The 22,922-nt window shown below is 31.2% G+C and overlaps 2 protein-coding genes across 12 annotated transcripts in view; one reads left to right on the forward strand and one right to left on the reverse strand.

Moving 5' to 3' along the window:
- LOC143225216 (roundabout homolog 1-like) overlaps nucleotides 1-14,426 on the forward strand; it is a 200,333-nt gene extending 185,907 nt beyond the window's left edge. For 7 of the 8 annotated variants that reach the window (XM_076454234.1, XM_076454231.1, XM_076454238.1 and 4 more), the window contains 6 exons: nucleotides 3,679-3,813; nucleotides 5,260-5,448; nucleotides 5,943-6,089; nucleotides 8,093-8,215; nucleotides 10,183-10,380; nucleotides 14,156-14,426. In XM_076454234.1, the coding sequence (XP_076310349.1) occupies nucleotides 3,679-3,813; nucleotides 5,260-5,448; nucleotides 5,943-6,089; nucleotides 8,093-8,215; nucleotides 10,183-10,376 (788 nt within the window). In that variant the 3' untranslated portion in view covers nucleotides 10,377-10,380; nucleotides 14,156-14,426. The remainder of the gene's footprint in view (nucleotides 1-3,678; nucleotides 3,814-5,259; nucleotides 5,449-5,942; nucleotides 6,090-8,092; nucleotides 8,216-10,182; nucleotides 10,381-14,155) is intronic. The other variant, XM_076454237.1, reaches the window with a different exon arrangement.
- LOC143225217 (irregular chiasm C-roughest protein-like) overlaps nucleotides 10,191-22,922 on the reverse strand; it is an 83,310-nt gene continuing 70,578 nt past the window's right edge. The window contains exons 9-10 of one of the 4 annotated variants that reach the window (XR_013013691.1): nucleotides 13,480-13,551; nucleotides 10,197-10,326 (exon numbers count right to left, since the gene is read on the reverse strand). The gene's annotated coding sequence lies outside the window, so the exon portion shown is untranslated. The other 3 variants (XM_076454241.1, XM_076454240.1, XM_076454242.1) reach the window with 3 other exon arrangements.

A 22,922-nucleotide genomic window follows, 5' to 3' on the forward strand; every position in this document is an offset into this window, starting at 1 on the left:
TAAATGTCTTAATTTTTTTATTCAGAATGGATTAGAGGGCTTGCTGGATTTTCAAAGTTAATTAAAAAGCTATGTTCTGGAGTTATTTTGATGGAAACATCTAACCTGAAACAAAGTAAACTTCTCTTGAATTTTAAAGTCATTGAATTCCTTACAAGGTAGTATTGTTGAGAGAAACTTGAAAAACATTCCCAACTCAGAAATTCTCATTGGTTTTTTCCAACCAAGTAGTTTCTGCACTGTGACATATCTCCACTTGTAAAAAAGGAATTATGCTGCTTATCAATGTTCTTATTTTGACATTTACAATGCCACATCCACCTGCCACTGTAAAGGCAGGTTTTCTGGACTGTAAGCTATGGCCATATAATCCTAACCCTCTCCAATGCTTTCAGTACTAGTGGTTTGATAATTTGAAGGCATCTTGTCGTGGATCTGTTACGTGTGCTTGTTGTGGTGGCAAATAGCATGATGCGTATGAGTGTCACCTGGACTCTCACTGTGATAATTGTAATAGTTTCCACCCATCTTACTTTGTTCTTACTCTAAGAAGGTGGAGGAGAAAGAAATACAGTGTTTAAAAACATTAATGATCTTTCTTATCTGGAAGCTTGAAAATTGTTGTTCCCTACTCCATCTCGACTTATTCTGCTGCACTACATTCCTCTGCTACAGTTGATATGCAAACCTCTTTTTGTACCTTTGTCAAAGTCTTTTTGGCATAATGTGGAGTATCTTTTGAGCTCAGTGGATAATCGAGTTGACAATTCAACCCTGTCTCTGTCCCTGCCATTCCTACCAGTGGCTGCCTGGGTCCACTAGCTTTGGCCCTGGGTTACTGTGTCTCCTTGGGTCCATCTTTCTTGGCCCCAAGATAGAGAACAATTATTCGTTCATACCATCAGCCACTGGAATCTATGTCTACCAACACAGACCTGCTCACCAGGGCAGGATCCATGGAGATCAACAGACTTCCTTCTAATAAAGAAAAAGGACATAGTCATAAACCATAGTGTTCTCTTCACAGTTATGCTCAACATAAGCAAAAATGGCCACTTTGATTCACTAATCTGAATGGCATTAAGGCTGTAATTGATTTGTATCATCTTGTGTGTCTTTCCTTACATAAAACATTACTGAAATGTGCTGATAGAGTCACCTTTCAGTAGTTTTCTCTATACTGGAATAACAGGTTGGGTAATGCATGAAGGGACGTAGCTGCTGGTTGACAAGAGTGTGCTCACCTTGTCTGAGCCACTCAATATGCCCTTGGAGGTGAAAGCCATCCATTTTTTCCTTGGGTCATGACATCACTGTTTGTTTTCTCTATCTGTTTCCTGAAAAGACTTATGGTCAATACAACCTTGATACTCTTGTTAAACAGTTGCTGTCTTCCATTTGCCATCAAGTCTCGGGCAGAATGTTGGTCATTAAAACTATAATCACCTCTTTACATGGGTGAAACTCAATCTTGCTCTTCATTGGTCTGGTAGTACATTGGTTGGACTTGATGAGGTTTACTATGAGATGCTGTGCCATCTCTTTCGTGCTTTTCTTGCAATTCTTCTGGTTGTTTTTAACCGAATCTGGCAGAACAATATTTTTCTTATGCCTGGCACAAAACCAAAGAAGGATCTCAAGATTCCTTCTAATTATCATCCAGTTGCTTTGACTAGCTGTCTCTGTAAGGCCTTAGAGAGGATTGTTAATGCTTATAATTTGAGGAATCAAACAACCTCTTCTTGCCCACCCAGTGTGGGTTCAATCAACAGATCTTTACTGTGGACCACCTGATTGGACTTGAAACATCAGTTAGGGAAGCCTTTGACCTTGAGAAGGTTTATAACACTATGTAGAAGTATGACATTTTACAGAACCTCCACTCATGTGTGCTACGTGGCCATTTACCCATTTTTCTTTGGAACATTTTACTGGACAAATGATTCCAAGTCCATGTGAATTTGACTCTTTCCCATTTCTTCTCACAGGACCTTGGAGCCCCTTTAGGCTGTGTCCTAAGTGTCACACTTTACAGTATCAAGATTAATGCTATCATTACACAACTTCCTCCTTTTTTTATTTTTTTTGCAAATGGGTTTTATGTCAATAACTTCCACATCTCATGTCTGTCATCACACATGGGGTTTTTTGAAAGAAAGCTTCAGACTGTTTTCAATCACTTTTTGGCCTGGCATGACCAGGTGGTTAGTGTGCTAAACTCGTAATCTGAGGGTTGTGGGTTCCAATCCTCATCATACCAAACATGCTTGCCCTATTAGCCTTGGGGGCATTATAATGTGATGGTCAACCCCACTATTCATTGGCAAAAGAGTATCCCAAGAGTTGGCAGTGGGTGATGATGACTGGCTGCCTTCTCTTCAGTCTTATACCTTTAAATTAGGGACAACTAGCTTCGCACAAAATTAAAAAACAAACAAACAATCACTTGTTGAAGTGGACCACAACAAATAGTTTTACATTTTCCAAAACATTTCACATACATTTTTGCCACCAGTGGGGTTTGCACAGAGATCTTGAGCTCTGTCTCACTGATGTTGTTTTTCTGTGGTTCCTGAGGCAAAGTTTCTTGGCTTTTCTTTGACCATAAGCTAACTTTTATTCCTCACATAAGGCAGCTACTTGTGAAGTGTACAAGGGAACTGAACATCCTTCATGTCTTCTCTGCCATGGTTTGTTGTGGCTTGGTGGTTGCTAACAGGATTTCCTCTGTAGTTTCTGTGTTGACTGCTGAGTTTTATGGATCATATAGAAACTATACAGCACACCAATTGTACTATTTACACTGACTCTCTTAGCTATCTACTGTCCCTGGAATTGCTGCACGTTAGTGCTCACCTTTCTCTCATGGAATTTCATAATGACTGGCTCATTTTTCTTCATTTTTTATTAATATCAAGTTTTTCTAGATACCAGGCCATGTGAGTATTTGAAGCTAAGTCTGTCTGCTCTGGTGTCATAACAGCCATGCTTGTTCCATATATGGACTATAGTCTTCTCTTAAAAGCTTGGCTTCATCCCAGTTGGCAGTTAACTTGATATGAGCAACATGATAACAAGCTTTTCACAATATAAACTCCTTTCGCTCTTTGACTGTCTAGTTTCTGTCAAGATCGGAAGTTAGTAAGTTATCCTAGCTAAGCTACTCATTTCACAATAGTCTGCATTGTACTGGTATGCCATTGTTGTAATTACAACCATGCACTGCTGCACTCTTTTCGTCAAGTCTTTTTCAATGGGATTATCCCTTATATTGGACAGTGTTATTGGTGACAGTGACACTGTCCAACTTCATTTTGTTTTTAAATTTTTATGGGACATTGACCTATTTAATTCTATTTAAGTACTTTTACCTGCTTTTGGAGCTTTGTTTGGTTTCTAACTTGATTTATTTCTAGCTTGTATAATATTTTACTTGCAGATAGCCATAAAACTCCAATAAATCAACAAAATAACAGATCATATTAAATGACAATAAGTTTGATTCAGTTTTATTGTGGTTACTGACATTATTTCTGTGTTTTAATGTATACATGTGTTGACAAATATCTAGGATTTTATATTTTATTTGTTACACAAAAACAAATACCATTTGTAGATCATTACTTGGGTTTACTTTTGCCAATTATCTATTATACACATATTATTCTTTTCACACAGAAAACCCTTATCATCCACTAAATGAAGATTCTGATGCAGGATGTGTTCCTGACTACTGTGCAGAAGGTCTGAACCTGAAACACCGGACACCAGAGTCCAGTGTAGCTGGAGATGCTGACTATGCTGTAATTCCTGGTGTGACATAAATTATTTCCTTATTTTACACATATCATTAAAAAATAAATAAACACTCATTTCACTGCTACATAAATAGTTTTATTGAATAAGATGTGTTTGTTACTACTGTTCAACTGATATCATAACTTCAAGCAAAACAGTGGTTTAAAGTGGGTGCTATGTACTTCTTTTCATCTAAGAATGTTTAAGAAGGTTTCACTTGCATAAGCAGTGGTATTCTTGTGTATGTCAGAAAATAAATTTTATGATACAGTTGTACAACTGGATATTTGTAAACCGTGGATGGACCAGTCGTGATGTTTAATGACATAGAAACAATATATTACAGATGTATGTATAATAATTATTCAACAGACATCTGTATAACCATTCCAATCTGCTATTATTTAACAGCTATCTATATAACAATTTTGCAATTGATAATAATAACACTAAAATGTTAAACAAGTTACCTTTCCTAAAAGTTGTATGGTTTAATGTGCCTAAGAAACTACAATAACAGTATTATCATGTATTGGACAACAGCAGCAATGTGTTATAAAGCAATTTGTTTCAAATCTAGACAGAATTTATTCATAGAAACAGATTATAGATCTATTGTAAGAATTAGAAATTTTCTTGAAAGATAGTCTATTTATAAATTCACATATCATTATCATGCAGAAAAAGTTGTGCTATAGTTCTACACATACGAAAGAAAATGCTCTGGAAATATGGAAACTTGACAAGTATTTCACGACCTTTTTGACAGAATTTCGTGTTGATATCATAGCTGTTAGTAGGTGAAAAGAGTTGAGGCTCAGTACCAACTACAAATTCAAATGATTTGGTTATTATTGATCTGAACCTGATTTTAAATTAGCAGAACTCTTTGATAACACTTTTTTTAAAGTAGAAGATTGTTTGTAAATTTTAAATAATATTGATGTATTTACATACTCTCTGCTATTTGTCTTTCATTGTATGGGCAATATAAGTGTTTTCTAAAACTTAAGCAAACTTGTACTTTGGAAAAGTATGCATTTAAGTAATTTTTATGACATTACTTGTGATATTATAAAGTAATGAAAACAAACGTTGTGGAGCATGAATGATTCATAAATAGGTCATAACTGCAAGTAGTAGAAGCTGCATACCTGTATGATTAAACACAACACTATTAATGAAACAAAATGTAGTGCTGTTTAAAATATTTATGCTTGCTATAAGTCTCAGTAGTCACTGCAATTTACATTTTATTGCTATTTGTCTATAGAATGCTATAGTTACAATTTTTATTGATATTCTCATGTAATCCAACTTTTGCTGAATAATGTAGCAACAATAAATCTCTTTTGAAAGAAGCTGTATATAAGGTTAGATACCATATTTGTTTTTTAAGTATTGTTGAGGTGAACGACTTTAATGCATTTTTCATAATACATTGCTATGTGTTGTTTCCAGGTGATTGTCCATCATGGATAAGTACAACTGACCATAGCAATAGCTCCTGTACAAGTGCCCGTTCCAGTGGAGCTAGTTCATCAGATGGCTCTTTTTATACAGAGACAGACTTTGCCAGTGCTATTGCAAGAGCAGCCCAGAATGCAGGCTACAGAGTTGAAGGGTCTCTAGTCATGGACCCCAACACCTGTAAGTAATTATTCTTATAGTCACTTGATGTATATAGAAGGATAAGCTTTGTCTTTTGCTACATTATTCAGGCTATTAAACCTAGGTGAAAAGCATTTTAAACATGACAAAAAACTTTTAACACTTTATTTTCTTATTCTATTATTGTACAGTTAATACTAAAACAATTTTACAATCCTGTCTATTAAATTATAATTCTTATCCAAAGAAAACCAGTTTATGCTTTGATTCAAAACCAATGAGTATAAATCAACATTAATACCTGAATAAATTCATCAGTGATCGATACTTTAATACCTCATTCTTACTTTACACTACTTGTATAATATTTATTATAATATAGTGCATTAAGTGAATTTGTAAGCTAGTATCCTAGAAGATTTTTCAAAATGCTTTAAATGAAACAATTTTTTCATAAAACATACAACTGTACCTTTGAATAGAAATTACACTAAATAATTGTATCTAAATTCAGGTTTGTAATATCTCTGTAGCTTCCCAAAAGAAGCATATCTCACGACATCAGGCTTACCGGCCTTCCAGTCCTTACAGTACTGACAGTAATTTAAGTACCATAATTCAACCTCGACCACCCCATCCAAAATTAAAGAAGAGACTCCAAGGTAGTCGAACAGGATCAGGTACTTTAAATGAGATATAAATTAACAATAAATGTTTGAATTTCCTTCATACTGATTATAAAAAATCTTTGATAATAAACTTTATTTCAAGTTCTGTGAACATTTTTTACAAAATCTATCTCAGTTTATTATTCTACACGTGTTGGTGTTTACTGACCCATAAAAACATTTTAGAACTGTTTACAGTACAAAAATATTGCTAACTTATAAAGAGCTACTACACGTGAACTTTGAAGTTTTAGCATGAGATAGAAATCATTGTTAAATCTTCCTTTATCACTTATGAATTCACATTGTGATGAGCTTAAATTCATCTATATAAGTTTTATTATTTGAACAAGTGTTTGTAATTTGATAAATTCAGATTTCCAACACTGTAAATGCATTTGTTCAAATACTTCACATTAAAAGTCAAAACAATTCAGCATTATTAATGCTTTCATGAAGTCCAGAAACTAAGGGGAAACTGCTTGATGAAAATAGCAAGAATCTTTTACCACCATCTAATTCAATTACTATTTAAAATTCAAAAACAAAACAAAGACTTGGACTCATAGCCTATAACTATTTGAGCACAAGAAAAACTTTAGAAACAGTAACAATTTCTCTTTTATATATTTCTTAAAAGTATAGGAAAATTCAATTTTTGAAGTTTTGATAGAAGGAACATGACTTGTGATAACTTGGATGACAAAACAAACACAAACTCACTATGGACATTGAAATTGTATTTAGTTTATATATCAATAGCCTGTCTTCAATCTGATTAAAGGGAACCTTACAGAACAATTCTTTTCTACTCAGTAATTAGTGTCAACTTTAAAAAAAAAATTCAGATGTTGAAATATACAGCAGCTACTTGACTTGCCCTTAAAAGCATTATTAGATATGTTCTGCAGCAATTCACTGAGTTCTGGAGAGTTACTGCCCATTACTGGAGAAAGGGAGTTGTCGATTAAACTCACAATTGTTTGACTACTTCATTAAAATTGTGCCAGTGAGTTTAAAATGGCAACATAAGTGATGTCTCAGACTGTTTATGCTTTTGATCAGACATGCTTAATATTTGTACTTGCCTCCAGATAATTTAATTTTCTATCTGTAATCTGGCAAGGTTTAGTAACTAGAAAATGGAAGTTTTCATTTTTGATGTGCTAGTATTCAATAATACATATTTGTCAAGTTCCATAAAATTCATACTGGCTGTGAGATTGTTTTTTAACAGAAAAATATATCTTTAAGGTTTTGTGAATTAATTGCTTGAGAAAACTGTGTTTTCATATTTGTTATTTAAAGTATTTAGTATCTGAAAGTAAAACATTTGTTAACATTTTTATATTTTTATTTGAATAATGCTGGCACCTTGTGTGAACTTTCAGTGTAGTTTTGTTTATAAGCCTAAGTACATCATCATCTTGTTAAAAAGTATTTTTATACCATGTAAAATTTGAGATGTGTTTTAAATATGTATATCATTTTAAATAAGTTTCAACTCCTAAGTGCTTGTATTTATAGACCAGTGTTTTTCAAAATTTTTGGTTCCAAAAACTGGCAAAATCTTTGTAAAAATGCTTACAATTTTAAGATAACTAATGAACTATTTAAACCAGTATGTATTTTTTATACTAGTACCCCCAGGGATCAGCAGTAATTTTACAGACTTATCATACAAAAAATCTGGGGTTTTATTTCCTGTTGTGGACACACTGCTAGACAGCCCAGTGGATAGCTTTACAATAAGAAAATAACAAATTTACATGGTATATCTAAAGTTAAATATGAAACAAGGAGAACTGTTAATCTACAAATGTATCCCTTAAAGAGTTATATACAACTAGAACATTTATAACCATATTCAAATGGTATAATTTATTTTTAGTATCAACAAATAAAATATCTTCAGCTAATATCCTACTATTTATTGGACAAAAGAATATCCCTAATTAACAAAAAATGTGATCTTAAATAGAGAAATGCTTAGTAAATATTTCTTTTCTCTCCAGGGCCTCAAGGCTCTGTCAATATTCCATCAAGTGTATCAGATCAAATAGGATCATGTGAAACTTCCTTGTTGCCAAGTGGGAGATTTCCTGCTAGTGGTCAAGAATCTGTACAAGTAGACAGTTGTAAGTTCAAACACTTTATATGTATGAATATGAAATTTACAAAAAATATAAAATTAGCTTTATGCAATTGTTTAGAATTAATCATTAATTTGCAAAGTGAGTAGACAATATTGCAAATATATATATATATATATGTATTAGTTTATTATAAATTAAAAAAACAAGTAGAAACAAAAACAAACTAAACAAAAAATGCTGCACTAATTGAAAAGATTCCAGGGTACAAGCTATAATGTGGGATTATAAAATGTATCCTAGGTTTTGGAGATTACTGTGGAAGTAGGACACACATTGCAGTGGAGATACACTGTCTGTCAGTCTTAACCTCCATTCACTGGTCTCATATGAGAAATAAAGAGTAATAATAGATATAGAAATAGAGATTAAGTGAGCAAAATGTGGGTGCTCAAGCTCACAATGTCCCACATCTATATCACCCTTCATTGTCTGCAGACAGTTGTGGGAAGGTGACTGCTCTTCAAAGTAAAGAAGAAAAATTTAATTGAAATAAGAATAAGAAAATAAGGTACTACCATTTGGGGGTAAGTAATTTTAAAACTTACCTCTTGAAGTTAGAATTCCAGCCCCCAGTATGGTAGAAAGGCACTAATTGATAGTACATTAGATGAATTATACTACTATGAAGCAACTGCTCCAGTTATCTAAACAAACTAGTATAGCTCCCAACCACCACAGCTTGTTCTTTAAGTTATAACAAAGTAATATAATTAGTCAGAGGTTTGGAGTTGCTATTTTTAACACAGTCCTTCCTTGTGATTCTCTTTATATAACTTTTCACTAAAATATTTATATATACCACCCCCTTGTGAATTTTAAAGCTGTTTTATAATTTAACAGTAAAGGAAGTATTGTAAAAGATGTACTGCAATATACTTATAATATTTATAATTTTGGTACAAACGAATTTATACCAGTCTATATCACCCCATGAGGCATCACTAGGCACTCTAAAGTTTCAGGGTTTGGGCCCATAGGTGCAGGAATTTATGGCATTTCAGTATGATATTGATCATGATTTTCTATTGTGATTTTTAAAGACACTAACTGGTGAATTTGGGGTACTTTCAAGTATAATGGGAGCATGAGCCCTGTATGTCAGTGCCTAGCAATGCCTGTAATCACCCCTAAAATCAAGTATGTTGATACCTTGTTCCAACTGAAAATTATCAATTCTAGAATCTTTCATAAACAAAACAACTGGATAGTTCCCTTTATTAGTAACTATAACCTACAGCTAAGACTTAAGTTACAGGAAATTAATGGCATATCTATTAATGGTGCAAGTTCAGTGTTATATTATGTAACAAGTTTTATTTAAATACTGTTTCTTTGTGTACAAAACAACTGCTTTGTCATGAATATCTGAACACCACATCATTGTCACAGCCTATTCAACATCTGCACATTAAGTGCTGTGATATATCTGTAAAATATCTGCATTTGCATTGATTGTGGACATTAAAAGATCATTTAGAAATATATTTTATCGGCTGAGGTATCATTCTTTGATCAGAAGGCAAATGATTCTTGCTATAATACACATACTACTCATGAAAAGACCTAACCAGAACTCATATTTTAATCATTTAGAATAACTTTTGCACCATCTGCAAAGTTTAACTTGAAAGCATAGATCACACTTTTCAAATGCAAACAGATAACCAAGCTTTTGATGCAAAAAAAATTAAATGGTCTCAAAACTTGTAAAAACTTAGTTTAAATCAAATAGGAGCAATTATTCAGTTCAAGGACAGTGTTAAGACAGTTAACTAGAATGGTGTATGAGCACATGACAGGTTATCTCTGGCAGAATAGTGTAAATAGATTTATATTTCAAGTCAAATCCTGCTTTCTGCTAAATTGAAACATATTAGGTTCTTCATTTTTCTGACCATTGCATAAAACTATATAGATCACACATTGTTCTCCTGTCTTCCCATGTACAGCAACAGATACTCTTCCAAGCTATAATAAGCCCAGTTTTCCATCATGCTCAAGTCAAGACTCCAATTCCTCAGGCAGACGCAGGCAGAAACAAGGGTTTACGTTGAATGAAGTACAGCTACACATGGCACCACTATTGCCGAGATCTGAAAAACAAGGAGACAATAGCAAACAAGCTATAAGTTTAGAAAAATAGAATTGTAAGTACTAGTTTTAACTACAGTTGTGAATAATAATGCTTCAGAATATAAAGTAGAAACTCAATATACATTATTTTGTCTTAGTTTGAAATTTTGCAGGAAAATATTCTTTTACATAATGACAAATTATTTGCTAAATAACTGTATAAATATTATAATTCCAAAGTGTAAATGAGATCATAAAAAGTATCATTAAAAATATAGCATAAATTATAAAAATGCTAATTTTGTTCACTTTTAAGAAGATTTGAGTACTCCTGTAAAATTGCATCAGTTGAAAGTTTCAAAAGTATTGTTTGCTATAATAAAATCCTAAATGTCATGTAACATAATTGACATAAACCTCGTGGACACATTCATCTAAAAACTAGGTTAAAAATCCTGTGTTTAATAAATTAGAGCCAGAAATTTTAATGACAACTGTTGCTTTCTTTCCTTCCACATCTTGCTTATGTGTTTTACTTCATCAGATATACATACCAAAGCATTGATTCCAAACTAATTCTATCTGAATATATTCTCTTTTAATGATATAAGATAAACTACCTGCCATCTAACAAAAATTTAAAATAACAGTTTCATACTAACTTTTTCAATTTTATCATTCTTGAAAGTAAAGTGAATATATAGGGTAAAATCAATTTTACGTCTTACATTATTAGGCAACTCACATGTTAAACTTGGGTGCCTTAACATTTGTTTATGTTTTTAACATGTTAATATTTTTAGGCTATAAGTATGGCTGGATGATTCTACCTGTAGTAGATTGTGTATAATTCATCTTGTACACTAAAAACAAATACCATTAATTATGTAAATATACATGCTTGCCCTTTTGTTTTTTTTTGTTTATAGGATTACTTTATTTATTGGAGTAGAAATACATATGGTATAAAACACTAAAAATTTCAAATAGTGATGTATAAATTAAATCATAGTTCTGAAAGTTAACTGTATAGGCCAGGGGTGGCCAACCTTTTGTTTTCTATGTACCAATTTCTTCACTTCTAATTCAGATGCACCACACAAACTTTAACAGCCTTTCAATCCTGAGCTGCACTTTTTGTTACAATATTTAACATCCGGTTTGTAAGGTACAGTTAATTTGACCCTTAAATTTATGTTTGTTTCAATGTATCTATATCTTCTTGTGTATTCACTTATGCGTTTTAGGTTGCTGTTTCTGTATCTAAGTTTCTCTTTCTCTTCTTTCTATTATGTCTTGATATAAAGATATATACTGAATTACATAATAAATCATTGCACCAAACTTCTTCATACACAAACACAAATGACAAACACACACACATCAACTTCAAACTCCTAATAAATGGACTCACACTCATATACCCGCAAACGTACATTCTTATCTCTGGGGTATAGTGCTCTACTTGTAATCGTGCAATGCGCCACGGTTGGCGCATGCACCATAGGTTGGCCACCCCTGGTATAGGCATAGGTGTCGAAAATAAAATGATTTTAGGTATTAAGTATAATTTTATGGAATGTTCCCTTTAACATCAGATGTTTTAGTTACTAGTACATTTCCTACATTTGGCTGTAGATGTGAAAACAGACAAGGCATGAATATAACCTGTAATTCTTCTTATAGATCACATGCTTTATCCAAATAAGCTAATAATCTGTCAAAAACTGTAAGTCTTGGTTTTCATTGCATTGGTTGGCAAGGATGGAGTTTAGGTTCAATTCTTGAGCTGTCTGCCTAGTCTTAGTTTTTAGGTCTTCAAAAAACTAAAAGTCCTTTCTGTTTCATGTAACTTCTAGAGTGAAACTTTTCATGCCTACATTAATCTAAGATGTTAAGTCAGCTATTACTTGTAATTAACTTGACCATAAGTGACATTTTTTAAAATTTGTAATGACATCTGAAACTGTGGACTAGCATAAAGTTAATCAATTAAAAATAGTTGATATCAAAAATAAAATTCGATATATGAATAATATTGTGTTATTAAAATTTACCATAATTTTGATTTGTATGTGGCTTAAATAAAACTGATAGTTATTACAATGCACTCATGTAATCTAGTTCACATGACAGCTGTTGTCATTCAAGTTGAGATATAACTAGCACATAAATAACTATTACTGTGTATCCCAGCCACCCTGTTCCACAGTGGAATAGTGGTAAGTCTTTGGAGTTACAGTGCAAAACTGAAGGGTTCAATCATCCCCCCAGTGGGTACATTAAATTGCCCAGTGTTGCTTTGTTATAAGAAAATACACACATTCCAGCTACTCTACTGGGTAATGTTATTAGATGAAAGGCATCATCAGTACTAGATATGGCAAACAGTGTTGTTTACACATTTTCATGATTTCTTAGAATTACTGAACGGGTAAACTTTTCAGTTGCTTTCGAGTTCACATGATTAAATAAATAATGTGTTTCCGCCCCCACATTAAGGTTACTATTTTATGTGGTTTTTGAAAGTTAATGAATTAATAACCTCAATAAATCAAAATCTTGAATCCTGGTGTCAGAAAAAGTTAGATGCTTTGTACATAATAGTAGAAAGGTGTTCAGAAAAAAATAGGATTTCACTGTATTAGAATGCACAAGTAGTGTTAAAAACTAGATATCACTTCAAGACATAGTCTTTATTAATTAAAATACATTTCTTTTTTTTATAATTCCAATATAAATAAGAAAGTGCTATTTGTCCATTCTAGACTATCTGATTTTCTATGCTAATACCCCACTACAAACTGCACATAGAAATGCCTTTTATTATATCAAACTTTTACCTTTAAAATACCCATCTAATTTTCTCTTAAACTTTTTCACTGTTGTATATTCTACTACACGTGAAGGCAAACTATTGTATTAGTCAAACACTGAATTATAAAAGTAACACTGCCTTAACTGGAGTCATACATAAGTATTCCATATCTTAAATGTTTACATTTTACTCCTACTGCCTGCAGTGTTGTTGTTTTTTATGAAAGAATCATCCAGATGTATGAACTTTAAACCTCTACCATTAAGACCTTAATCTTATACTCCATCATTCTGTGAGCTTCATTAATTAAACTAGTTCAGTAAATTGCAGAATGTAGTACTGAAAATTTACTTACAGACAGGTACTTTAAGATCATCAGTTTTCTGAATGTCACAGGCAAATGCCATTTTTTATATGTGCAAGCAACCTATCATGGAAGAATATAAACAGAATGCAACTAGTATTGTCTGAATATTGACCAGATGAAATGTTCATTTATCAGCTACAGTTCATTCATATCCAACTTATTGTTAAATAAACCTGTTCCTTTGTGAACAACCAACTCTTCATATTATCAAATAGCATGTTTACCAACACAATTTTTAGAAAATTTTTTTTAATGTACTGCATGATTAAATATAGTTTTATGGTAAAGCTTGTTTTACAAAAAAATACTTATTTTGACATTTCAAAATACTTAGGAAAAGAATTTAATTGTCCAATGAAAGTAATGTGAAACTTATTGAGAACTAATACCTTTAACTGAGTGATATATTCAAATGGAGCTTTATCTACTGATAACGTGTAAATTTCAAACATTCAAAATGACATTATTCTAAACCCTTAAACTGCAGCCACATGTACTATATCAGTCTCTCCCTAATAAAGAAAAATAAAAGTACAAATAACAAAACAATTCTTTTTCAAGATTAAACTGTGCTTAAACAATTACTGAACAGTCTAAAATCATTATCTTCACAATGTGTACATGATGGTTTTCTAAAAACATTATAATTGTTATTTCTCTTTAGATACCTGTTATGTGGATGTGAACTAGACAGATCCTAAGTATATTGGGGAATCTTGAGATGGCATCCAGGAAACCATGGTATTTCAAGTGTCATCAGCAAATACTAAGGTAATGACAGCACTATAGTATGTGCTAGGACACTACTACACTGTTGTAGAGTGACCCAACTATATGAGCAGTGGTCACAAGAGCTACTCAACAATTTTGTTTAAAAAAATCAGTGAAATGTTACGAACTATGATACATTGGTTCAATAAAGAAATGAAAACGTTTGTGCAAACTTGAATTTTAATGCCCAACAGGAAGAAGCTCATTTGAAAGAGATAAAGAACTTGGTTTCCTCTTCTTACTCAGAATTAAATAAAAGGTTTTAGACAATAATCATAAAGAAGACACAGTTATGATGTGCCAAAATTAAGTGTTTGCAATAATCTAAAAACAAAATGTACTTAGTGTACCTTGTGGTAGTGCTCAAGTCTGTGCTGATTTCCAAGGTGAACATAGTTAGAAGTTTGGTAAAAAGTGGCAACAAGCTTTTCATTACTAGAAGAATACTTGCATATCATTAAGAGATTAGTGATATTAGGTGTTAAATATGGTTGTTTCTCATCACATTAGGAATCAGATGATACATCTTGTTTTAATGTTGTGATTACAACTGCCTGTATACATGTAAGCATATCTACTTGTAATCAGAGGAAAATTGAAGTTTCTTATTTATTGTAATGTTGATGACATAACTGAAAATTTGGCAGCAGTTGGTATTACTTGTATGTAATTTTGCTGAACTTTGGGGAGGTATTCTTGTACAATGATAGTCTTCATTTCCTTGATGTTTGGCAAGTTCATAATTATAACTTCAACAGTTGTATAATATGCACATCAGAGGCCTTTGAAGCTTTGGTAACTTTATCTGTTATTAAGTGCCATTACACAAGATTATTTTGTTGTTCATACTTTTCAATAAGTGATTCTGAGTGGCTTCTGATTTGGAAACCATAATTACATCAAAATAGTTCAATTAGAGAAAGATACATATATAAATTAACTGAACTTAACAACAGTTATGTGACATTTATAATTTATGTATGAGAATTCAGTTTTGTAACTTTCGCTGGTATTTGTTGCATGCTAATGTCAAATCTTACATGTTTTAAAGTAACACAAGTCAGCTATATACATGTGTGAATATATATATTATATATACATGTGTGAATATATATATTATATATACATGGGTGTGCATGTGTGTAAATTGTCTCTGTAATATCTAACAACCAAACAATAGCTATCAGAAAAAAATCACCACAATATAAATAATTTCCAGAAATAGAACGCTGCATTTTCCCATACCTTTTTTCCCTTAATCTTGTAATTAACTAGCCTGTATAATTGTGATTATTGATTTAGTTATTAATAATGTGTATAGATACATCTTCTCTGGTATTCAATTTTTCCAAGTCATAAGTATAGTACATGAACTTAGTTACAGTGGAATATATATAATTGTAAATTTTGTTGAACTTGTACTTAGGACTTGTCCTGAAAAGTGCCAAAGTTTGAGTTACGTCACATCTAGCCTGCTTGAAGGGATTGTGGATGAATAGTTGTCTTTAGTAGACAAATAACTGTTTCATTGTTATTCAGATTCAATTTTTTTACCACCTGTAGTATTTTCAGACATGCTATTACAGCTCCTGTAGTTCTATCTGTTACAGTCTGTTACTATCATACCAGTCACTACAATTAGAAATACTTTAATTCATTTCTGGATGACTTTATGTTACTGTTGTTGTCCTGTGTTTTCTACTATACAATAAAGCCAGTACTGCTTGTTACTTTAATTTACTGTATTAGTAACTAAAAACAAAAAGTATGACATTTTCATAATTTTATAAAGTTTTAGTTGATTATCTTCTTACAAATTAAGCTTTAACCTGTTTTTTACTGTGGATTTTTAAAAAAATCCTTGTAATCTCCAAACTCAATTATCTGTAATGCTAGTTGAAATATCCTATTAGACAATAGACTAATACTATGTTCACTAAAAAATCGTCTATTCATAAAAAAAAATTGGCATTACAACTTTTTCAGGCCATGTTTCTACTGCATTGCTAAATAAATGATGATGCTGTAATAGCAAAGTATTTAAACTTTTTCCTTACTTGGAAAAGTCCTAAACAGAACTTTTCTATGATATGTGTTTCATTAGATTCTACATTAAGGGAGACTGTGGAAATAGTAATTTTATTCATAACCATAACTTACATCAACACTATTTATAGTAGCTACAGGATGAGTCTGACACTGAATAATGTCTTGTTCAAACACTACAGAAAATTTTACTTGTAGCTTAAGTGTAAAATTACTACAAAATCTTTAAAAATTAGCTAGATGATGGAAACATACTCTATGCTGTTACTTAGGTTTTAATATTATAGTAATAGATCTGATCTATGCAAGTATTCTAGAGCAGTATTTCTCAGCTACTGATCCACAAACCAGTGTTAGTTTACAAAAACCATCTTGCTGGTTCATGGGATTTCACAAAAACTGACAGAATATTCATATGCACATTGTAATGGTTTTTTGCTGTACTTGCATTTTAGTAATCTGCAACACTTAAGGGAAGCAGCAAGCTGTTCATTTCTATTGAAAAGGTTGAGAAATGCTGTTCTAGAGCATTGACTCTTGAACTAAGGAAACAGAGACTCCTTTTCTTCCACAATTCCATTAGATAGCATGGGGTTTGTTGTACTACTGGTTGTTGTAAGGTTTAACTACTGTAATAATATGTACATACATAGAGAATGAAATCATTTTGTAAAATAAAAGACTACATTAAAAAGTACTGATTTGTAATTGATGTAAAATTTAGTGTGTATGATGTGTATTGTAAAGTCATTAAAGTTTCCTTTTCTAAAATGAGGTTAAAGCTTGAATATGGCAAAAAAAACAAAGCCTTGAGTTATGAAATCAATTTATGATAATTACAGTCAAGATCTGTAAAATAGATAATATAAAGATCATACAGATCTTTAATTGAATCTGACTCGTATGTAACTATTAGCTCCATAATGGCACAGTAGTATGTCTGTTGACTTACAACACTAAAAACCAGGTTTCAATATCTGTGGTGGGCAGAGCACAAATAGTCCATTGTGTAGCTTTGTGCTTAATGGCAAACAAACAAACTGTTACTATTAACTAGACCTGGCCTTTAAATAAAACAATCTGGTTTTAATAAGATGGCAAAGGAAAAAATAAATGTCAGCTTATTTTGGTTAATGCCATAAAAAGACCAATAAGTAATTGTTTACTTTCAGGGTTTAAAACTACAGATGTAAAGTTGAGAAAACTATTACTCATTTCAGTCATCTTGAGGAATTTCTGGAGATGCTTCTTTACAGTTTCATACACTTTTGGAAGTCATTGAATATTACATAGATAAGCATGAAGTGCTGGAAAATTAAGAATATTAGAAAAAAGTCTTGTTTAAGCACTACAACAAGATTCACCTGGGACATAGATGTGAAGTTAATAAAAATCTATGACAGTTGGCTAAATAACTACAGATCTTTCTGGGCTAGCTGAAACACATTTTGTACACTGAATATATATAGATAGTTTACATATCAAACTTAAAATACTTATTTTTACTCTTAACCATATTTTATTTACTTTTAGAAAAGATAAAACAGCAGTGTCTGAATGGCTATGATATACAGCTAACAAGTCCTAACAGTGGATGAAGTTAAAAGAAACTTAAAATTAGTTCTGGTAATGTATTTCACACAAATACCACAGTGCATAGGATTTTACTCAATAGCCTCAAATAATCAGTTTTCTGCTTATGTTTGGAATCCAATCTTAAATCTGGAATTAATGAAGTACAAAAAGCAACAAATATTACAGTTTATTTATTTCATTTAACTAAACCATACGTACAATAATTTATACAAACAAATACAGGTCTTTAGGAATAGTGACATATTGATTACAAAGACTACAATTCACTTATATTCAGTGTACAATGTTGTTCAGTTTCAAATGTTGGAAGTTGTTTGGTTACAAAATTTTTTCTACATCAAAAATTAGTATAAAAATTTATGAATCTAGCAAAATCTATGGAAAAGCAAATACATTACCAATAATCCAAGAAACATGTTTATTGATGTGTATATATTATATATATATTCATATTTGAAATTTAATCTGTATTTATTACTGAAGTAATTTAAAATTATTGAAATATTATACACAAAACAATATAAAAAAAAGTAAGCATAATTTGACAAGATTCCTTCACAAATAACACTATATAAAAAAATACTATATGTTGTAAGATTTGTGAGATTCTTTGGCCTTCTTTAGAGTAACCTGAATATTATTATTGCCAATATATATAAAAATATTAACAAATCAGAAAGATAAACCTAAAAGTATGTTTTACTTAATCTGATGAAAGAACAGTGTGCTAATGATGTAAATAAAAACATGTGAACCTTCTTAAAGCCAATTTTCATTTTTACAAATAAAAAACAGGTTCAGTTGGAGGAGAAGAATTCTTACACTCCTCTAAAATTAATAACATAATTTTGTTAATGATAAAACTTTGCTACACAGACTTGTTTTAGATAGTTTTCAGTAATGCAACATATAAGACAATTTCTAGAATAGTGTTTTCATTTATTCTTGCTGTTTTTGAATAAAACTTAAATATTTTTATATACAAACCTTCCAAGTATATTTTATCAAGTTACAAGAAATATGGTATTGACTGTCTCATCTGAAATGTACACTATACTGTTTATGTTATTATTTGGACTGCAACTGGCCATTTTTACACTAGTCATATTTTATTCATTCATTGGCTTATACAAATTGCATTTCATGAGCTACAAGTCATAAAAGAGAAAGACTGCTAGCTAAACACACATGTAGCTTTCATATTTTATGTTTTTTACATGTATTAAGCACACTCGGTAATTTTACTTTACACTTCTTTAAAAGTTAAATGAGAATCCACAACATCCTTCAACTCACAACCACAAACGTTGTATCAAATATTGGACAACTGTGTACAATCACAGACTTGTGTATATCGTACAACAATAATCTTCTAGGCACATACATAACACAACAACAAGGTTTGTTTTACTAGAAAAATGAATTCAAGTCTCTTCAGGATTCTTGAGAGGATTTTCATATTGATTTCTCAAGTACTTATTTCTTCCAATCTGCTCATACTTTATATTTAACATGGACGCCACTTTGGAAAACATCATGCCACATAAAGTGAATTGTGAAGTCCACTGAAATGATGGATGATATAAAACATGACTTAAGTTCATTACCTTGATAATAAATGCACAAAGTAATTGTTTAAAATTTTAGTGTAAATTTTGCAGAAAGACGAAACAACTTTTCAGAAGAACTAAAGTCATGATTTACTCTAAATAGCTTTTGCTCTTTTCATAATTGTTTGTATGTTGTCTTGGTTTTTACAGTTTTCATGTAGAGCTATGCAATAACTACTGAGTACAGCCATCCATAAGTCTGAATCACTAGACATGAAGGAAGACATTTAGTCAGCAGTACTCACCAATGAATTCTGTCTTAACTATTGTTCAAACAGCCCCAAAGTACAGAGTAAATATTTTGACAACTTAACCTGAACTATGAACCCTTGCTAACTACTAGGACATTTCTGGCACCATTTTTAACATAATCAGCTTCATAAAGATGTTTTACATGCTTCTTTTGTGTGGTAGGACTTAATAATAAATCTTAAATTTAAGGGTAACATATTCAAAATTGTGTTTACAAGAATTATTCACACATATAAAACACTGTATATAAAAACTAAAATATAACAATAAACAAACATCACCACACACTTCTTCACAAAACAAGACATTTGAAGCAGCAATTATTTCACAATTCTGCACATAGATATGAAATATTTATTTACTAAATAACAAAGAAGCAACACGTACACACTATAAATCTGGAACAGTAATATAATGAATCTGTTCAATCATTGCCAGAGCACACCAATTCTAACATATGAAAGTCTTAAATTTTCATAAAATACCATAATAAAAATTACTTCTCATGTAACAATCAGCAAAATGTTACATTTAATAGGTTTGATTATATCTTTGGTATATTATTACACTTCTGTTATATATGACTGAGATCTACAACACTAAACAGCACATTAGCTTTATTTCCAGGAAGTTAACAATAGTAGCACACCATTGTCAACAACGTAAAATACCAATTGTTAAAAATCTAAATTATTCCTATTGGATTTTTTATACATGTAATTTCATTTTTGTTTTTATTTGTTTGAAAGACTTCAAACTACAGACTCAAAGGGGGAGGAAAGAAGTTCAACTTCAATTCAGTAAATATTATTGTAAAAGTAGAATACATATTTGTAACTTATTTATAACACTTATGAGATGTTACCCACAACAGAATATACAAATAATGAACTTAAAAAATTGCAATTATAGAACACACCTTCAGTGAAAATTAATTATGAGTGTCTAAAGAAATCACTGAAAGAGTAAACATGCTCCTAGGCATAACACAAAATAAAAGTATTATATGAACCAGTAGTGGGGATAGACACCGACACCGTATGTGTCATGATGGAGGTTTACTAGATTGAAGCTCCCCACATATCATGTCATACCTTTTACAGGTTTTTTTTCATTCTTTCCTTTTACCACTGAATCATAACTCTGTAGTTCCTCCCTCATGTGATGTTACATTAAGCAAGGTACCCACAAAATCCAATTTTAGTGTTTCATTTCTCTCTTCATTTTTCATTGTGAAACATTTTCAAAACCCCTAACTTTATAAGACTCAATTCCCACCGATTTCAACTAATATATATTAATTCAATAAAACATCAAGATAAACTTATATATTTATTAAATAATGGTATAACTAAAAAAAACGTACTAATCACTGACCCTCTTCCCTCTTTATCTGTATCTTTCACATTTGCTTGACTTCCCCTCCCTCCTCAACTGTTGATGTTACTCATTGACAACTTATAATATCACATTCTATGCCACACATGTTCTTACCAAAACGCCAATGCTGTTTTAAGCTGTTGCCCAATACATACGTATACACAAATCACCATATGACCAATTTTTGAAAAAAAATAAAAAATAAATGTATCAATAGTAGTTCCTCACTCAATTGAAATTAATATTTTACTTTGGTATTGTTTATTCTATATTTTTCATATCCATTCAGTACTAATGCTTTTCTTTTGTGTTTAAAACAAATTTAATCCTTAATAGTCAGTACAAATGTTATATTGACTGTTGTTTATGAACAGTATTTAATTTCTTCTGTCACTACTGTTTATCCGAAGTTTATATAGAGACAGTTAAGACAATTAGTTCTCTTTCATTCAATTGCTGATCTAGGCATAGAATCCTAGACTGTGAATCTGATGGTCCATTATTTATATCCTGTTGCTGCAAAATTGTGCTCCAACTTTGGAACTGTTTGTGTGTTATAAGCATCATGGTTAAATTCCAGTATTTAATTATAGTAGCCAAATAGTTGGCAGTAGGTACTCTTGAGTAGCTTGTTTTCACTGCAATCTGTGTTCAAAATTTGAAGGAGTTTAAAGAGAAGAGGAAACGAGTTTGTGAGTAAATATTTGAAACATGTTATGATTCTTTATGAATTTTTGGTAAAACAAAATTATACTGAGTTTTAACATGTCAAATCAACCATGTTTATAGCATGGTACAAAAAATTAAATTTATCAAACAAAATAAAAATTTTACAAAATATAGTTGCTCAATAACAAGTAACTCTCTGTCAATAAATGAATCTCCAAATCAAACAAGTAGAATATTCTGATGAAGTTAATTTTTAATGATAAAATCACAAATAGTAATAATGAATAGGGAAATAAAAAGAAATGGAAGAAACAAAATTTAATTTTTAAGATTATTAAACAATATTAGATATTTCTCAAAGAAACAATGTTAAACAAGAGATGAAGATCCAAAAGAATCATTGAACAAATCAAATATTTTATGTATCAAAACTTTCACAAACGTCTAGCCCAACATCCCTTTTTTCCTTTCTCTTGTCAGTCTAACTTCAAACCTTAAGGTATTTTTATTGTCTTACCAGACCTTGAGATTACATGTAACGTGACTAATTACTAAACATTTGCTTTAAATAATAAATGGAAATTAATTATCTGCACATCACTGCTAGGGAACCTCACACTGGCATTTTAACATTAAAATGATTTCTTTAATATTTAATGTTCATCAGGAAGCAAGTAAACTAGCATTCATTAAGACAAATAAAAATATAGTTGAATCAAAATACAGAAGAGAAAATAGATTAACCATAAATAAAATTTTAACTTAAAAATAAAATAGAAATTTCTACCTCACAGAAAGTTGTGATATATTTGCATCAGTTTTAAGAGTAAAGTTTTCCTTCAAATGTATAAATAACTCTTGTCTGGTTTGTTTTATAATGTTTTTTAAACAAAGCTTTATTTTTAATTGTTTTGTTGTACTTCATGTAAAGTTACCTGAGGGCTATTTGCACTAAAGACAGATAACTCTTAGACAACTCTTTATCAGTGAATACTGGGATTAATTGTCATATAACAAAGTCCCCTTTTAACTGAAAGAGCAAGAAAGTTCAGTAATAGGATTCAAACCCATGACTTACTTTAAATAATGCAAGAATTATTATGATGC

This window comes from Tachypleus tridentatus, chromosome 9 (genome assembly GCF_004210375.1).
Source record: "Tachypleus tridentatus isolate NWPU-2018 chromosome 9, ASM421037v1, whole genome shotgun sequence".
Lineage (NCBI taxonomy): Eukaryota > Metazoa > Arthropoda > Merostomata > Xiphosura > Limulidae > Tachypleus > Tachypleus tridentatus.